The sequence below is a fragment of the Halichoerus grypus genome, chromosome 4, assembly GCF_964656455.1.
Source record: "Halichoerus grypus chromosome 4, mHalGry1.hap1.1, whole genome shotgun sequence".
NCBI lineage: Eukaryota > Metazoa > Chordata > Mammalia > Carnivora > Phocidae > Halichoerus > Halichoerus grypus.
In genome coordinates, this window is record NC_135715.1 from 60,121,383 (window position 1) to 60,140,199 (window position 18,817).

Genomic DNA, 18,817 nt, shown 5'->3' on the forward strand with positions numbered 1-18,817 from the left:
CACGATACTTGCTTATTGTCTGCCCCCAGCCCCACACTGGAATACACATTCCAAGAGAACAGAGTCCTCATCTGTTCCCTTCACCACTGTTCCCAGTGCCAGGAATTCTGTTTGGCACACACTAGGAGCTAAATAAATACTTGTTGAATAAGTAAACTTGCCCATGTCAAACAGCTAGTAAATGATACCGGCAAAATGTAAAGGTTGATCTGACTCCAGAGGCTTTACTCTTCCCAACCTATTAGCTGCTTCTCATTGTTAAGTCCTGATAAAGATTTTAGCCAGAAGGTTATAAAAGAGTGGTTCATAATTAGAAATCTATAAATCTAGGTTATATGGGAGAGAAATAAACAATGCAGGCAAAGGATGAGAAACATCTGTTTCTGATTATATCATATAAAATAAAATTTATGTCATAAAGTCTGGAGACATATTTCATTTTACCTAATCATTCCTTTTTAAAAGTTGTGTAGGAATTGATGGGTTTTTCTTTTTCAGCTAAAATTCTATTTTATAAGCACCAGGGAACTTGTTATTTAAACGTAGCCTGAAGCAAATCCTTTTGCACAGCAAATGATCTTGCCTTAATTTGCATTTTATAAGCTGAGTTTTCTGCACTACAGTTTCTTTTTTTTTCAATGAGTTCTAATATGATGCAATTTTCATTGCTGGTTGAGCTGGTTAGGTAGGCTTTGCTTTTGGTTTAAGGACGCGTTTCCAACGCGATCACATGCATGTCTAGTGCTGTATATACAAGCGTATCCTTGGAGACTCAGTTAAGCACAGGGTTGGTACTTCAAGATTATCAGATGTAAAGCCTAGCCACACAGACTCCGGACATGGCCTCCCTGAGGTCTTGGTTCCTGGACATCTCTTTCGGATTCTCTTGCACCCTTTTGCACCCCTCCTTCCAGTGTCCTAACATCTTGGAATTCCTGTGGTCGGGCTTCCTGGGCTTCCTGATTGGGAATGCCATGAGAAATGCTCCTCGGGGGCAGGAAGAGAAAATGGACCATTCCTCTCAGGGAGGGCATACCAAGGATCCGAAAAGGAAGAAACCACTTCCATCTACTTACACATGGAAAGCTTTTTTTTTTTTTTTCCCTGGATTCACAAAGATACGTTGAACATCTTAACCGATCAGGGTTCCCATGGCTGGTCCCGTTGCATCTGCTCTGTAATGTGGGGGCATGCAAGCGGCCTTCTGTAAACAGCGCCTCTCAGCCGCCCGCAAGCCGCGGACTGAACACGTTTATTGTTTTACCTCTACTCATGTCTAAGTGCTCCAGCTGTATCTGGTAATTTCCAGTTATTTCTAGAGCCCTGGCCTTTCTCCTGGGCAAAACAGACTCTTTTGGGCCACCTGAGAAGCTGAGGCTCAAAGTTCTAACCAGGAATTCAGATGATACAAGCATCGTGGATCAAAAATCAATCACCAAAAGTCAGTCCCCCCTCCCTCTTATAAGCTGGTCACTAGTATTTATGGGGGTCCTCAAGACAGGGCTGGACAATGCCCCACACTGGTGGTTGGGGAGACCAGTCCGAAAAAGGAACAGAGGCAATGTCATCCACCCAATGATGCTAATATTAGGAAGCCAGGTGTCCTTCTCTGGGCAAAGAGAGCATCTTAGAGGAACATCATCTCTTCAAGATGGAAGTCACAGTCACCTGACCAGCCACAAAGTAATGCCTATTAATGTCGAATGTAGTGTAATCCTAGCGTCGCACCTGCGTATTCGAGGGGAAACCACACTTACTGAGTATCTACTGTGTACCTGGGGATCGATTTTTCCACTCAGTTCTCTCTGCAACCCTGGAAGAGGGGTGCATCATCCCCTTCTATCAATGAGGAAGCAGCTTTAGAGAGGTGAAGCAACCTGTTCCAGGACACACAGTTCCAAACCCAGAGCCAGGACTCCAGTCCAGGCGTGTGGGTGCACACCGTAGGGCTCCTCCTCCTCTCCCCAACCCAGCTGGGGACCGCCGTCTTGAAAACAAGCCAACAGTAGTCATCACCTTCAATCACACGCCTCACATTTGGTGAGCGCTTACCACAGGTCAGGCATTTTTTCTAAGCATCTCATTTGTCCTATCTCGTTGAATGCTTGCAACAGCCCCGATGTGCTTAGCTACTTCTAGGGTCATTATTTTATGCTGAAAACACCTGGGTCACAGAGTGGTTAAGGAACTTGCCCAGGTCCCAAGGACTGTAGGGGAGGCACCTCCTGCTGAAACCAACTATGACTCCCCAGGGACTCGCAGCCATACCTGGTGACTTCTCTCAGTATGTGTACCCTCTTTCTCAAGCTGGTTCCCAGCCCACCCAGCAGTGTCCACCCACACCTACCTTCCTCCCCTTCCTCTGAGACTGACGGTCCCCTGGTAGGGGCTGCTGGCCCTCTGGCAGGCTGACCTTCTCCTCTCTAGTTTGTGGCAGAGCAAAGGATCCCAGTTTCCCATCTGATGTGGGCCTTTGGCACCTAGTTCCCAAGTTCCAGGTATAATTGTAGTGTTTCTGTAGATTATTACATCACCCAGGCAAAATGGCTTCTTCAATTACTTAATCCCCCAGGGTTTTTCGCAGAGACAGTAACCTGCCTTGCCAGTGTTCTTCTGGGGCTTTAATAAGATCATTATGGAAGGAGCCTGGCCCAAAGTTAAGTGCCTAAGATAAGACTATGCTTTTCCTTCCTCTTCTTGCTGAGTTTACCCTTTACAATATAATAGCAATTTAAAAAGACAGTCTCAGGGGCGCCTGGGTGGCTCAGTTGGTTAAGCGACTGCCTTCGGCTCAGGTCATGATCCTGGAGTCCCGGGATCGAGTCCCACATCGGGCTCCCTGCTCGGCAGGGAGTCTGCTTCTCCCTCTGACCCTCCTCCCTCTCATGCTCTCTGTCTCTCATTCTCTCTCTCGCAAATAAATAAAATCTTAAAAAAATAAAAAATAAAAAATAAAAAATAAAAATAAAAAGACAGTCTCAGAGTCTTCAAATGCTTCTCTCCTCGGGGCAGCCTAGGGGGTGGAAAAGGAGCACTTCAAGAAACAGATACCACACCCTGGCCCTGTTGCCTACTTGCTGTGCACTCTTTAGCAGGTCACTTAACCTTTCTGGGCTGCAGTTTTCTCATCTGTAAAATGAGGAGATCTGGGCCAGATGATCTCTCAACCACGGACTAGTCCAAGTTTTCTCTGATCATAATTATTAAGCCTTCCTCCTTGAAATATTTAGAAATGAGTATTCTTTGCCTCTGTGAGGCCAGAGCTACTTGTTCCCACCCCAACCTCTGGTGCTTTTAAGAAAATTACCCTGGAGATGCTGTGGAAATGGCCCGGGGCTGCCTTTCCAGAAGAGGGTCGGACATATGACGCATGAGCAGTTGGCCGTTGTGTAGGGCGTGGAGCCGGGGCCCGGGCAGCAGGGGCCTGTCTGCCTCCTCCTGATTTAGCCCCACGGACTGCAAGTCCCCTGCACTCTCGGCTCTAATTATCTTATTCGTAAAATGGGAATAGGAAGGAGTGAGGGAAAGTTTGCACTAAGCGTTTTAAACTGTTTTGACATTACAAAAGCCATGAAAAAATATAGAAAATTTGGGAATAGATATTAGGAAAAAAAGTCATCCAGCACTTCATCTTTCTAGTTCAGTTACTAGTCATTACTAGTTTGGTCTTTCCCTTCATTTGTGTGATCTACCCAGTAACTACGTAAGTTTGTGTCTTTTTTTGTTGTTATTGTTTTGTTTCTGGTCTTTTGGACTTAATATTGTCATAAAATTTTGCAGGTTGCTTCACAATCTTTGCAAGCATCCCATGTAATGATGCATATTTCTTGTCATTCCATTTGACTTTTGGGTTATTTTTGAACACTAAAGATAATTGTTTCTTTTATTATTTATAAATATAGGCTATGTTTCATCTGTGTGTGTGTGTGTGTGTGTGTGTGTGTGTGTGTATAGATAGATATGTTTGTTTCTAAGGGACTAGATTCTCAAGAATAAATTCTCTAGAATGAAATTACTGCTTTAAAGGATTTCATCATTTTTGCAGCTTTTGGTACATGTTGTCAAATTGCTTTCCAAAAGGGCTACACTGACTTAAGATGCCATCAGCACTTACTCATTTGCTGCATCTTCACCAGAATTGCTTATTATCATTTCAACATTTTATAGATTTAATAGGCAAGGCAGTGCCAATTGTTTCAATTAACTGAGGAAGCCAATCATTTTCCCCTATTTTTTTACTCTTCCCTCTTCACAGGACTAGGAGATCTCGGAGACCCGTCAGTCCAGTCCTCTAACATTTTAAGGCTGGGAGCCTTCAAGAAGGCAGACAGAGAACAAACTTACAGAGAGTCAGACAGGATACCCCGTGAAGATGTAAGTAACCTTGTTCAGCATTTTCTGGGTGGAAGCAGAGAGGAAAAACTGTAACAGGTAACTAAAGAATACCTAAAGAGGGGGGCGCCTGGATGGCTGACTCTTAATTTCGGCTCAAGTCATGATCTCAGGTCATGAGATCAAGCCCTGCGTGGGGCTCCATGTTGGGTGTGGAGCCTGCTTAAGATTCTTTCTCTCTCCCTCTCAAAAAAAAAAAAAAAAAAAAAAAAAAAGAATTCCTAAACAGGGATTCTGGCTAAACTCAAAAGGGATACCCCTCTTCTGTGAGGTTTTGGCAGCTCCATTTATGTACATTGGAAATAAGGCAGTTGCTTTTTCTTCTGTGATCAAGAGGAGCGAATAAGAATTCACTCATGACATTAAAGGTAGAATACTTATTCACACGGGCTGCGTTTAGGAATTGAGGCTAATACCTTCCTTAAACACAGACACGGTATAGCAGATTTATTCTGTATCTAGTTGGTATGTCTAAGGTACTTGAACTGATATCCCTACTAACAACCAACTGCCTTATCAAAAGGTTAGTAAAAACCCATGACCTTCAAAACGCTGGAGTCTTACCACCGGGGGGGATTCGCCATCTTTCCTTAAATATACTTACTTCAATTTTTCCCAGGTCTCTTCACCAAATTTCTCTATCACAAGGGATTGCAGACAGGTGATGATAAATCCGTACTAGAACACAAAACAAGAGGGAAAATATGAGTAATGAAGCATGAAATCCCCAGTCATAGACATCTGAACAGTTTCTTTTAGGAAAAGTACAAAGGCATCTTCTTGACGAAATGAATTATACTTTTTCCCTGTTTCTTGTGAGTTTATTGGTTTGATAGTTGTGCTTCTTCTCAACTTAGAGAAGTCATTTCCATAGAGAAAACCTAGGAGCTAAATTTGAAATCAGACTAGAATTAGAAGAGGTTCATTGTAATCATCTCCAAAATGGGGAATCGTTTGGTTAGAACAAAGAGTTCAAAAACACAACAGGGGCATGGGGTTCGAGACCGGGACCAGGAAGGGCACTCGCCTCATGCCATGTCAAAAAGGCAGGGAAAGGACAATTCTCTTTTCTTTATAAAAATGAGTCAGGAATGGTGTGTTTGCAGAGGAAGACATCAAAAGTGGAGGAAAATAAAGGGAGAAAAAAACTAACAATAAAGAAAGAGCAATGGGATTAGCAGAGTTTTCTTCCTGGTTTGCTCATTAATCTGCAATCTTCCTTCTTTCCTCCTTCAGATAAAAAAAAATTTTTTTTAAATAAGAAGCTTATAAATGCCTCTGCTTGGTGAAGGATAGTACAACCCATGCAGGCCACCCATCTCCACAGCACGGCGATACCTAACCTAGGAGTGTGATGATTGGATTAGATTTGAAAGCACCAAGGGAACTCAGTTTTAAAAAAAAAATCTTCATCAAGTAAAGAATCCTTCTGTCTCACAAATATCAGGCTCAAAACTTACAAGTTTGGATGTTTATGTATGGGGATTTCTTAAAGGGAGAGAGGCCGATGCCAGCAGGAAGAAGAGGGGTCTGAGCCCTAACAGCTCTTTCTGGGAACACACTGTCCACCCCGCTTGGCTGTGTTTCCAGTTCCACACCAAAATGAAGTCTTTTCCCTTCACTCCATCTCGTCCTGGCTCCACCTGCCCCCCCACGTGTGACTCATTTAAAAGGCCACACGGTAGCCTGGCATTCAAAACGCTCTCTCGAACCATCAAAATCTATGTTTCCATTGTCCCTGCCGCGGCTGCCTTTGGCTTACCCAGATGCCTTCCCCCTCTCCCCAAATACAGATGGCCCTTCTCTGATGGTGTTTCCTTCCTCATTGCTCAGTCACTCCGTGGCAAGTCTTGGCTCCATTGTTGCCTTGTCTCTAGAACCGCTCCCGCTTCCTTCACCGGATACTGGCCGGCATTCCCTATGTCCCAGACTCTCACCTTCTGTGTCCCTATTACCACAGGATTGTTATGTTACCACATCACATGTGCACGCACATATTTCCTATTTATCTATCTACATAGCCATCTATCGACACACCTACCCATACACACACACACACACACACACACACACTCACATCATTTTTGCATATCGTTTTTTCCCCTCTCCTCTGCTAAATTGTAAGTTCCTTGGGGTCAGGAAGTATGTATAATTTATCTGTATTGCAGCTAAACTGGCCAGATGGTATCTGGCACGTAGTAGGTATTTAATAAATACTTATTGAACAAATAAGTACTGAATTGAAGCCTTGAGTTTGAAAGCATGAAAATGTTTAAATATCTCCAGGCATTTAAAATCAATTCAATGTTAACAAAGATAGCAACTGTTTATCCTAGCAATGTTTGCAAGAGAGTGCCGAGGCCAACGTAAATACCATGCCCGCTGCCTAAGCCTCCTAGTGTGTGACAAAGGAAAGCAAGGCGCAGGCGTATCAGCTGGTGAGTTATAACCACATGGGATCACGTATCTCAAAATTTAATGAGTTTAGGGTCAGTGGGACATGCACTCTAGGACCAGCATCAGGTCTTTGGCATTCAGTGGTCTCTGAAGTCAGTGGCGTAGGTAGCCATTTGGGGGCTCTGAACATATAGGTCGGAGGGCAACCCCCTCACCCTCTGCTGGTTATAAATACGCTTTCTCCTGAATATTAAAATCACGGGACTTTCTCCACCCCTGGAGAGAGCAAAAAAAGAGGCAGCTGACAGGCTGGTCCTGCATATGGGAGAGATCTTTTGTACTTGCTGCTCACACACCAGTTCACGGGGATTCTCACCAAGACACACTCCTTATACGTTTGAGGGCCTGACTGGAATGGGCAAGAATGACAAACAGCTCCCAAATTCTCTAACACTCGGGAACCAACACCTTTAAACTAGTTACATTACCAGGCAGGTAGGGACCCTCACTGGCTAGTGGCACCCAGATCTTTTGAGGACCACTGGAGAGTAGCTGTGGTACCTTTAAGAAACATCAGTGTTCAAAAGAAGCAATTGTTCCCTTTTTAGAAAAAGTCAGAAAATGTTAAGTTTAGCTAAGTATTTCTCCTGCAAAGATCACTTTGCACGTTCCATATCTAATCCTGCTCCCGGGGCCTGCCATCTGTTGGCTGGGGGGCTGGGGCCCCAGAACATAATCCAGCCTCAGTGAGCCCAGAGAGGGGGTGGGGCTTAGAGGAAACAGCTTGCGCTCGGAGCCAGATAGCTTTCTGTCTCTGTGCCTTAGAGCTTCGTGGCTTTGGGGAAATCACCTACCCTCTCTGAGCCCAGGCGGCTTAAGAGCCAAACTGAACTAATAGTGCTTACTCTTACAGTACTACTGCTGGGGTTGTAGAGGAATGCTGCCGGCTGCTGGCCAGCCCCACATTTTACCAGCTGTTTGACCCCGCACCTTCCCCAGATCTCATTCATCCTCAGTTGTTTCATCTGGAAAATGGGGATGAGAATGGTCCCTTCTTCATTGGTTTGAGGTGAGGATTAAATGAGATCGTAGGTATGAAGCACTGAGCACATAGCAAATGCTCGGGGAAACGATAGCCATTTTTCTTCGAGAATGTGCATTTTGAGCAAGAGGTGCCCCACGCGTGGATGCCGAGGGGAAGGGAGGACAGAGGACGCTGGGAGGCCCTTACCATGTTGCTGCAGCGGCTGCCTTCAGGCAGAAGCCGTCTTGGGGGAGCACCAAGCTCCTGACCGACACGTCCCCCAGGCATTCAGAAGAACGGCCGGCATCTCCCGAAGCCTGTCTTGTAGCATCTGGGCGTCCACAGGGAGATCAGGAGCTGAGCACTGGCCTTGCAGCAAGGAGCTAACCGTTGAGTCCTTAGTCAGCGAGGGAGTCAAAAGTCAGGCTGCCCCACCAGCTAATGCGTGGGGCCCGCTGCCAGGTTCCCCTCGGGGTGCACCTCCCTGGTGCTAATTCCTTGGGGGTTCAGCCTGAAACTTGAACCTGTCCCAGAGGTGCCAACACAACAGCACCGTACCTGCAGCTTGGAGCCTCCAGGGCCTGGAGCCCGCAGAAACCCGCAGAGCACTCCCTACCTGTAGGGGAAGGCTCGGAGGGCGAGCACATCCTGATCCTGCTGGACTCTGGGGCTTCCTTTTGCTTCCCGCCTAATCTTGCTGCAAATTCAGAAACTCACTTTGCTCCCTCTCCCACTCAATCCCCCCGCAGAGAGGTTGGCATCTCATTCTCTATGACGCATTCTTTCCTAGCTTGGCTGAAGGGGGAGGCCAGGATTCCTGAAGCCCAGGAGGCTTTTGCAAAGTCGTTCATCCTTTCATTTGACAGATCACAGTCAGTCACCTTCCTGTGTGATGTCACCATGGTGAGCACCTCCAGAGTACAGAGGCAGAGGTGTGGGCTATGCTCCCAGGTGGCCAGCCACAGAGCCCTCTGCCCCCAGAGCACTCTTAGAACCCTGAACTTGACTTTCAGGATGCCCCTGGGATCCTGTTGGAAGACTGCCTTGCAGATGAAATTGCCTTTTGAAAGGTCTTTTTAGTTCTTCTTTAATTAAACCTCCTTGGACGTGGTCCAAAGATGGCCTGCCTTGACCAGAACTTGACTCTATGATGTTAGAATGTGAGACTCCCTGGTGCCTTAAAGCCTTACCTTCCTCCCCATCCGCACTCCATTCAGGCTCTGGTAACCTATCTCCTCGGGGTCTATTTCCTCAGTATTGTGATCAGAGGTAAGAAACCCGGTCCCCAACCATGTCCAGTGAATGGTGCCTACAGCACCTCTAACAGACATGCCGGCTTTGGTGTAAAAACAAGAGTAAAAGTAAATACAATAAAGCTCAAGGGGTTGGGTAAGCCCTCGAGGTTGCACGGCTCTGCAGAGGGGTAGGACAGCCCCATGGATGTGACACATGGCCATGGCAGCATCTCGTGAACCTACGAAGCCAGGGACAGGGGCATGCCCTTGAAATGAATGCCCGGGCATCTGGCATGCCCTCCTTAAAGGACAAAGCATCTTTAGCTTTGTACCCCCAACACCCAACACATGCAGTCAAATTCCAAACGATGTTGAAAGATTTCTCCCCTCTCAGTAGGCTCTCCTTCCCCACCCCCACTCAGATCCCTCTCCCGGCCTGCCCCCCCTCTTTCTGCATCCGCCTTAGAAAGCTCCCCTTGCCTCCCCACCCAGTAAGCTCCCTTGTCTGTCACCCCTCCTCCTGTCTTCCTCACACCACCCCCTCCACAGAAAGACCTAATACTCTGACACACTGGTACTTATTTAAGACCCTTCTTCCTCCTTTCTGAAACAGAGACTGCTTATTCTCAAAAGCTGGCCTCTCTCTGTGCTATTCCTGCGCCGAAGGAACATGTGTTCAGGAGGAGAAGAAAAGGCTCTGGACTAGGTGATTTCCATAATTATGCTTCCCAGGCCCCCACCACCATTCAGCTGACAGTCTTTTCTCCCCTGCCAAGTGGGCCTGCTCCGGCTCTCTCTTTTGCACCCCGCACCACCCCCGCCCCCAGCCCTCAACCCAGCTTTTTCAAACACGCCAGCACTCTTACATTTCACAATAAGTAAATGGTTAAAAAAAAACAAAACAAAAAAAAAAACAACTCCATTTTCTTTCTCATGCAGCAGATGGCAGGTCTCAGGAACTTGGTGAAAATTAGGCTTTCTGATTTTCTAATAAATTTCAGTATCTCACACAAAAAGCACAAGCTCATTCTGATTCTGATGTTAAGTACCATATGGCATCTCATTCGTGGGCGGCGGCGGCAGCCTCATCCTCAGGGTAACGAGGAAGGGGGGATCTTCCCTAGAACGAGACTGAGCTTGCATGGACCAGTTGGATTCCTCGGTGAATACCATGTGGTAAGAATACTGTATATGGCGGTGGAGCAATCATCTCTCTTTTACGGTATGTGTTAATTTTCACTGCCCATTTTCCTAATTACAACTGCCACCCAAAGGACTACTATTTTAGATACCCTGTAAACATTTGAAAAGACATAGGCAGTGTGTGCATGGAGAAAAACGTCCCTGGACTTGGAAACTGTCTGGAAAATTGGCTGACGTTTTATGTTTCTCAATGGCATAGACAGCCTAGTGAGGAACTTCCCATATATGGAAATTCCCTTCTCTCTTCTACGACAAAAGGGGCCCCCTGCCCAGACTGTAACTGTTGTTCTGAGGGCCACTTTTCACTGCTACTTCTTTTGGTCTTCAGGGTGCAGTTGGGTGAGTCTTGACAAATGTCTCCACCTGGGGAGCTCACCAGCTCACACCCCAGTAAAAAGATAAACCATCTCCATCATCGCAGAAAGCTCCCTCGTGCCTTCTCAGTCGGCCCCTCGCCCCCAATGACTCTTCTGATAATCTCGATAGATTAGTTTTGCTGGCTCTTAAACTTCAGAACTTCATATAAATTAAATCAAACAGCATGTTCTCTTCTGTATCTGGCCTCACTTTTAACCCGTGTTTGGTGCATTGAAGAAACTCATTTCCCAAATTGGACATATGTCTGGAAACACACTCATTTATCCATATTCTATGATATGTAATGAGACCCTATAAGACACCTCTCATCTCCTGTGGTCTACGGACTAGGTCTCATGTGTAATGAGAAACCTAAACTTTTCCTTTTGTACATGACAAGTGGGCGGGGGAGGTGAGAAACCATAGGGAGGTTACTAGAGTCGATCCGTATAGTTTGAGGAAAGAAATGAGAGCAAGAGGGCAAGGAAAGAGTACGTGGGAAGAAGATTTTCTCTGATAAAATATAACCATTATCTGGTTTTTGTTTGTTGGTCTTTGCCTTTCTAAGCTGCCTTACTCTTGGTGAGCCCAAGAGGAGGAAACTGAGATTAGCTAGTATTCACCTGGCTCGCTAAGAGGGACTGGGACATAGAAGAGATAAACTGATGGGAGTGCATCAGAGAGACTGAGAGAGGAGTCTCAGTATCAGCCCAAGGCATAGGGTGCTCTCAGAGAGGTGAGTTCTGTGTAACTTTGCTCGCACCAAGCGTGCTGCGGGGTTGGTCTTGATTTCCTCCACGGAGGGACTAATATCTCATTGAAAGATGGCTTCAGGTAGAGATTATTCGGCTGAGGATATAGCTGCGAAATGGAGCCAGATTTATTTCAGGCATGTGTTCATATTTGGAACTTCTGCATGCAGAAACAACAGGGCACTTAGCAAGGTTTAATCTTCAGGAAAAACTTTCCAGAAGACAGGGTGGTTCCTTTTTTTCTTCCAGTTTTATTGAGAAATAATTGGCATCTTGGTTTAAGGTATACAGCATGATGGCATGATTTACATATCATCTGAAAAATGATTACCACAATTGGTTCCGCCAACATCCACTTCTCATAGAGATACAAGAAAAAGAAAGAAAAAAGGAAAACAGTTTTCTTCTTGTGATGAGAACTCACAGAATATACTTCTTTAACAACTTCCCTATATACCATACAGCAGTGTCAGCTAATCATCACTTTGTACATTACATCACTGGTGCTTATTTATCTCATAACCGGAATTTGTACCTTTTGACCACCTTCCTCCAATTTCACCTCCCCCCCCCCCCACCTCTGGTTATCACAAGTTTGATCTCTTTTACCATGAGTTCTTTTTTTTTTTTAAAGGTTTTACATATATGTGAGATAATACAGTATTTTTCTTTCTCTGTCTGACTTATTTCACATGGCATAATGCCTACTGGGGCCATCCATGTTTTTGCAGATGGTAGGATTTCCTTGTTTTTAATGTCTGAATACTATTCCACTGTGTGTGTGTGTGTGTGTGTGTGTGTCCATACCACAGCTTCTTTTATCCCTTCATCCACTGATGGACACTTAGGTTGCTTCCATGGCTTGGCTATTGTAAATAGTGCTGCTATGAACATGGGGATGCAGCTATGTTTTCAAGTTAGTGGATATATTCCCAAAAGCGGAACTGCTGGATGATTTGGTAGTTCTATTTTCACTTTTCTGAGGCTCCTCCATACTCCATACTGTTTTCCATAGCAGCTGTACCAATTTACAATCCCACCAACAGAGCGTAAGGGTTCCCTCTCTCCATATCCATGCCAGCATTTATTACTGCTTGTCTTTTTGGTGATGGCCATTCTAACAGATGTGAGGTGATATTTCATTGTGGTTTTCATTTGCATTTCCCTGTTCCTTAGTGATGCTCAGCATCTTTTCGTGTAACTGTTGGCCTTTTATCTATTTTCTTTGGCAAAATGTCTATTCAGATCCTTTGCCGATTTTTTAATTGGATTGTTTTTTGGGGTTTTTTGTTACTGAGTTGTATGAGTTCCTTATATATTTTGGATATTAACCCTTTATCAGATGTATAATTTGCAGATATTTTTCCCATTCTACAGATTGTCTTTTCATTTGATTCATGGCTTCTTTTGCTATGTAGAAGCTTTTTAGTTTGATGTAGTTCTGCGTGTTCATTTTTTATTTCGTTGCTTGTGCTTTAGGTGTCATATCTAAAAAAAAATCATTACCAACACCCATGTCAAGGAGCTTTATTCCTGTGTTTTCTTCTAGGAGGTTCATGTTTTCAGGTCTTACATTTAAGTCTTCAATCCATTTGAGTAAATTTTTGTGGGTGATGTAAGATGTGGATCCAATTTCATTCCTTTGCATGTGAATATCCAATTATCCCAGCACCATTTATTGAAGAGACTGTCTTTGCTCCATTAAGTAGTCTTGGCTCTCTTGTCAAATATTAATTGACTATATATGCTGGGATTTCTTTCCGGGCTCTCGATTCTGTTTCATTGGTCTGTTTGTCTGTTTTGATGCCAATACCATGCTATTTTGATGACTATAGCTTTATAGTATAGCTTGATATCAGGAAATGTGATGCCTCCTGTTTTGTTCTTCTTAGGATTTCTTTATCTATTTGTCATCTTTGGTGGTTCCATATAAATTTTAGGAATGCTTTTTCTCTTCTGTAAAAAATGCCATTAGAGGACATCTGGGTGGCTCAAGTCATTTAAGCGTCTACCTTCAGCTCAGGTCACGATCCCAGGGTCCTGTGATCAGCGGGGAGCCTGCTTCTCCCTCTCCCTCTGTTGCTCCCCCTGCTTGTGCTCTGTTCCCCCCGCCCTGCTGACAAATAAATAAATAAATAAATAAATAAAATCTTTTTTAAAAAATGCCTTTGGAATCTTGATAAGGATTTCATTGAATCTATAGATGGCTTTTGGTAGTATTGACATTTTAACAACATTAATTCTTCCAGTTCCTGAACAGAGGAAACCTTTCTATTTTTGTCTTCTTAGATTTCTTTCATCGATGTCTTATAGTTTTCAGAGTAGAGATCTTTCATTTCCTTAAATTTATTCCTATGTATGTTATTACTTTTTGGTGCTATTGTAAATGGAATCAATTTATTTCTTTTCAGAAAATTCATTGTTAGTGTATAGAAATGCTACTGAATTTTTAATGTTAGTTTTATATCCTACAACTTTACTGAATTTCATTGATTCAATCTAATAGTTTTTTGGTTGAGTCTTTAGAATTTCTATGTATAAAATATCATCTGCAATAGATACAGTTTTACTTCTTCTTTTCCCATTCTAATAGCTTTTATTTCTTTTTCCTTTTTGTGCTTTTCCAACACTTACTATTATTATTATTACTATTATTATTATTTACTTACTTGTACCTGTCATTTCTTTTTCTGGCCTGATGGCTCTAGCTACGAACTTCCAGTATTATGTTGAATAAGAGTGGTGGGAGTGGGCATCCTTGTCTTGTTCCTGATCTTAAAGGAAAAGTTCAGCTTTTTACTATTGAGCATGACATTAGCTGTGGGCTTTCCTATATGGCCTTTATTAGGTTGAGATATTTTCCTTCTGTACCTAATTTTTTAAGAGCATTTATCGTGAACAGATGTTGAATTTTGTCAAATGCTTTTTTATGTCTATTGAGATGATTATATAATTCTTTTCTTTCATTCTGTTAATGTGATATACCACATTGATTGATTTGTGTATGTTGAACCATCCTCACGATCCAGGAATCAATCCCACTTGATCATGGTGAATGATCCTTTTAATGTGCTGCTTAATTCAGTTTGCCAGTATTTTATTGAGGATTTTTTGCCTCTATATTTATTAGGCATGTTGCCTGTGGTTTTCTTTTCTAGTAGTGTCCTTTTCTGGTTTTGGTATCAGGATGATGCTGGCCTCATAAAATGAGTTTGTGTTCCCTCCTCTTCAATATTTTAGAAGAGTTTGAAAATGATTGCCATTAATTATTCTGTAAATGTTTGGTAGAATTAACCAGTGAAGCCATCTGGTCCTGGGCTTTCCTCCATTAGGAGAATTTTTATTACTGATTTAATCTCCTTACTAGTAATTGGTCTATTCAGATTTTCTATTTCTTCCTTTCTTTCTATTCTAGTCCTTTCTTTCTTCAGTCTTAGTAAGTTGTATATTTCTAAGAATTTTTCCATTTCTTCTAGGTTGTCCAGTTTGTTAGCATATAGTTGTTCATGTAGCCTCTTATGATCCTTTGGCTTTCTTTGGTATCAGATGTAATGTCTCCTTTTTCATTTATAATATTGCTGATTTGAGCCCTTTCTTTTTTCCCCTGGTTAGTCTAGCTAGGGCTTTGTCAATTTTGTTTATCTTCTCAAAAAACCAACTTATAATTTGGTTAGTCTTTTCTATTTTTTTCCCCATTCTCTATTTCATTTACTTCTACCCTCATCTGTATTATTTCCTTTTATCTGCTAACTTAAGGTTCAATTTGTTCTTCTTTTTCTAGTTCCCTAAGGCATAGAGTTATGTTGCTTACTTGAGATCTTTCTTGCTTCTTAATGTAGCTGTTTATTGCTATGAACTTGCTTCTTAGTACTGCTTTTGCTGCATCCCACAAGTACTCGCATGCTATGTTTCCATTTTCATTTGTCTTGGTTTATTTTCTAAATCTTCATAATAAGTGCCTGTTGTACCCTTGTCATGCTAGCTGTAATAATAATAACTCAGTTCTACCAAGCCTCACTATGTGCCTGGCACAAAACACTATAGGATGAACTACATGAAATTGCTGTTCTTGTGAGCCAAAGATTTGAACACCAGCAATTTCATTTGGTTCCAGTGAATATTATTTCATCCTTACCACAATCCTATAAAGTAGGTCCTATTACCATTAACTCCATTTAAAGATGACAACACTGAGTTACAGAGAAGTTAAGTAGCTTCCTTGAGGCTCCAAAGCTAGTGTAGGAGCTGGTATTCAAACTCAGTCCCAAGTCTCTATAGCCTCCAAGAAAAGAATAAAAATGATGGGTTATAACCCCTTTCTTTTTTTCTACAAGAAGCTGAGGCCTGTCTCAAAATCAGGTGTTATCTTCAGAAAAATCTCTTTTTCCAAGAAAGTCAAACTGTGGTCCATGGAGGCCCGCTTTCTTTCATCTGCCCCACTGGTGGATGACATTCTACTTTGGACCTGGAGTTGGTGCAGTGTTGTGAAAAAACCCTGGAAAATAGGTTCTGAATGTAGAACTCTGGGTCTTTCTATTTCGAACCAGAGCCTTCCCCCTTAGAACTGAGGAAAACAGCAAGAGCTGAAGCTTTTCCTTGTTGAACCCAGTTCACTTCCACCCTCCCTAGCAGTCCCATGCTTTCTGGCAATGGTATCTATGTCATTCTAAGAGGGCATGTTTCTTTCTCTTTCTGTTTGAATTTCAAGCCCTTCGGGGATATAGAAAGAGGACCAACAGAATTATTAGGCGTGAAGTGCCACCATGTGGCCAAATGACCACATACCAGCAGCCCGCTGCGTACGTGCTCCACTGTAAGGGAGGCCATGGGATATGGCTTTGAATGTCCACAAACGCAGACATGTGGAAGAACACAGCTCAGCACACTGGACCCAGGTGTGAGTCCTCCCTCTGGGACTGGTTCCCTAGGTCTGGATTAATCATGAAAATGTCATTCATCTTCCCCGGTGGCAGTTCCCCTCAGTGTCATACGGGGCTATGATTTTCGGGGGTGGGAGTCCAGGGACTGCAAAGTGAAGACACATTTGCCTTTCCAAATTACATATAGAAGCCAGGCAAGAGTGGAGATGAGGGGTCATATCAAACAATAGCTCTGACACTCCTGTTAAAACTCATTTAAGACCAAATTCAGCAAACTTCAAATCTACCCTAATCCATACTTCCATTTAATTTTGGGAAAAGCTGCAAATGAATCAGATGATCTGGGGGCCATATGTAGAGGAAGCATGACGATAAAGGATTGTCACATTGTAATCAACTGATCATAACTGATATATTGATATTTTTCATGAGCCCATAATAGTACTGGCTGCAATATTTATTGTGTGCTTTCTGTGTGCCAGACCCTATGCGGAGTACTCTGTGTGCATTGTTGCATTAGGGGCTCCTATACCCCATGAGGCAGTCATTTTATGATCAGGTAGCCATTTTACAATCAGGAAACTGAGGCTGAGAGCAGTTGAGTATCACGCCCACGGCCAGCCAGCCACTGAGTGGAACAGTGGAGACTCAAGCCAGACCTCTGATTCAAGAGCACATTCTTTTTTCTTTTTTTTTTTTTTTTAAGATTTATTTATTTATTTGACAGAGAGAGAGAGCAAGAGAGGGAACACAAGCAGGGGGAGCGGGAGAGGGAGAAATGGGCTCCCCGCTGAGCAGGGAGCCCGATGCGGGGCTCGATCCCAGGACCCTGGGATCATGACCTGAGCTGAAGGCAGACGCTTAACAACTGAGCCACCAGGCGTCCCTCAAGAGCACATTCTTAACCTTACGTTGGTTCAGTCCTATCTTCTTCCAAACAGTTATTTCAGGAGGCTGTACTGCCTCTAATCATGTCTTACACATTTCAGGATTTCTCTTTTACAGCTATTTTAGAGTCTGTGGCAGAATTTTTGACTCTTCTAAGTGATGGTGGCAAATCATTGTCCTTTCATATGGCCACAGTTAACAATTACTATCTACCAGGCACTTTACCGGAAAGCCTTCATTTTTCCCTCACCGTAACACTGCAGGTTGAGAATTGGTATTATCGTGCCCTATTCTCATTTGAGAAAAATGAGGCCCAGAGAGCCTAAGTCACCGGGCCACATTTACACCCCAGGGCTGCCGGGTCCACAGAAGGCCACCCGGTGAGAGCAGGTGGTTGCTCATTGGCTGAGGCAGCGTGAGGGCCTGACCCCACCTAGCCCCACCCCCACCCTGGGAAAGGGGCCCCTAGCCACTGAGGCTGCCTGCTGGATGCTTGCCGCCCTGGTCCCTGGTCCATAACACTCCACTGCCTCTCCGGAGCTTTAGAAACAACCAGAAGGAATCTGGAGCTGGGTTTTGTGAGTAGGGTCGGTGAGCTCTCTGGACGTAGACAATATCATTTTGAATCAAAATCAAGACTGTTTTTCTTACTTGGCTTTGGTGCATGCCCTGCTGGCCCCACACCCTCCCCCTCCATTATCTGTGCTCTGTTCCCCCAAACTTGGAGCATTTTCTTTACCTCATTAAATGCTTTTCCTTGCACCACACATGCTCCTTCTCTCCCAAGCCTTTAAATGTTGGGGTACTCTGGCCTGCTCCTCCACCTCACTGCCCTTTAGATTTCCACTTGATATCTTAGTGACTGAATCTCCTCATGACTTCAGATTCTGTCTCTGTGGTGGCAGGTTTCGTACCTCTAGATCCAGCCACCCCCCTGAGCTCTACACAGAGGTGTCTAATCTCCCACCTGGAAGTCCACAGAAAGCTCTGAGTTAACATCTACAAAATAGAACTTTTAATTTCTCTCCCCAATTCCCCTGCAGAAAAACTCTGCTGAGCAGCCCCTCTGTTAATCAGCTTAATAAAGGGTACCTGTGGTCACTAGCGCCTCGAGCTAGACCCCCGTGTCTCTGTATCTAGTTCCCAGCAAGCCTAAATGCCTGTAAGTCCTGCTTCAGAGTCTCTCCCAACCCAGTCCTCTTGTGGCAGCCCAGTCCTCCCATCCAGGCAGCCAGCAATGCCTCTTGTCTGGCCCACAGTAGAGTGACCCAGCTGGTGTCCCAAGTTGTCCCTTTGAGCCCTTCAGTAAAACCCCCACCCAACAGCCACAGTCATCTTTCAAAAATTAAATCAGATTGTACTACTCCTCTGTTCAGAACCCTCCAAGGACCACCCAGTACATTCCTTCCTGCATCCCCAAGGTCCCCTGATGCCTTCCTGCCTGGGGCCTTTACGGGGGCTCTTCCCTTGGCCTGACCAGTCCTCCCCCTGGTCTCATTAATCCCTGCCTCATGCAGGGCTCTATTCAAGTATCACCACCTCTGCAGGGCTTTCTCTGACTAAAAATCTCACCTCCTTCCCATTCTCGATTTTACTTCACAGGATTTATCATTCCCTGACACGTTATTACATTTGAATATATATGCAAGTAGTATATGATTGCTTACTGCCTGCACACCCCTTCCCACC

General features: G+C 44.0%; 1 protein-coding gene across 1 annotated transcript in view; it reads right to left on the reverse strand.

Annotated features, from left to right (window-relative positions):
• The window catches only part of LOC118528487 (guanylate cyclase soluble subunit beta-2-like), a 49,899-nt gene extending 41,392 nt beyond the window's left edge, over positions 1-8,507 (reverse strand). The window contains exons 1-2 of the mRNA XM_078069967.1: positions 8,021-8,507; positions 4,997-5,070 (exon numbers count right to left, since the gene is read on the reverse strand). Coding sequence (XP_077926093.1) covers positions 4,997-5,070; positions 8,021-8,101 — 155 coding nt within the window. The 5' untranslated portion in view covers positions 8,102-8,507. The remainder of the gene's footprint in view (positions 1-4,996; positions 5,071-8,020) is intronic.
• Between the last annotated feature and the right edge of the window lie 10,310 nt (positions 8,508-18,817).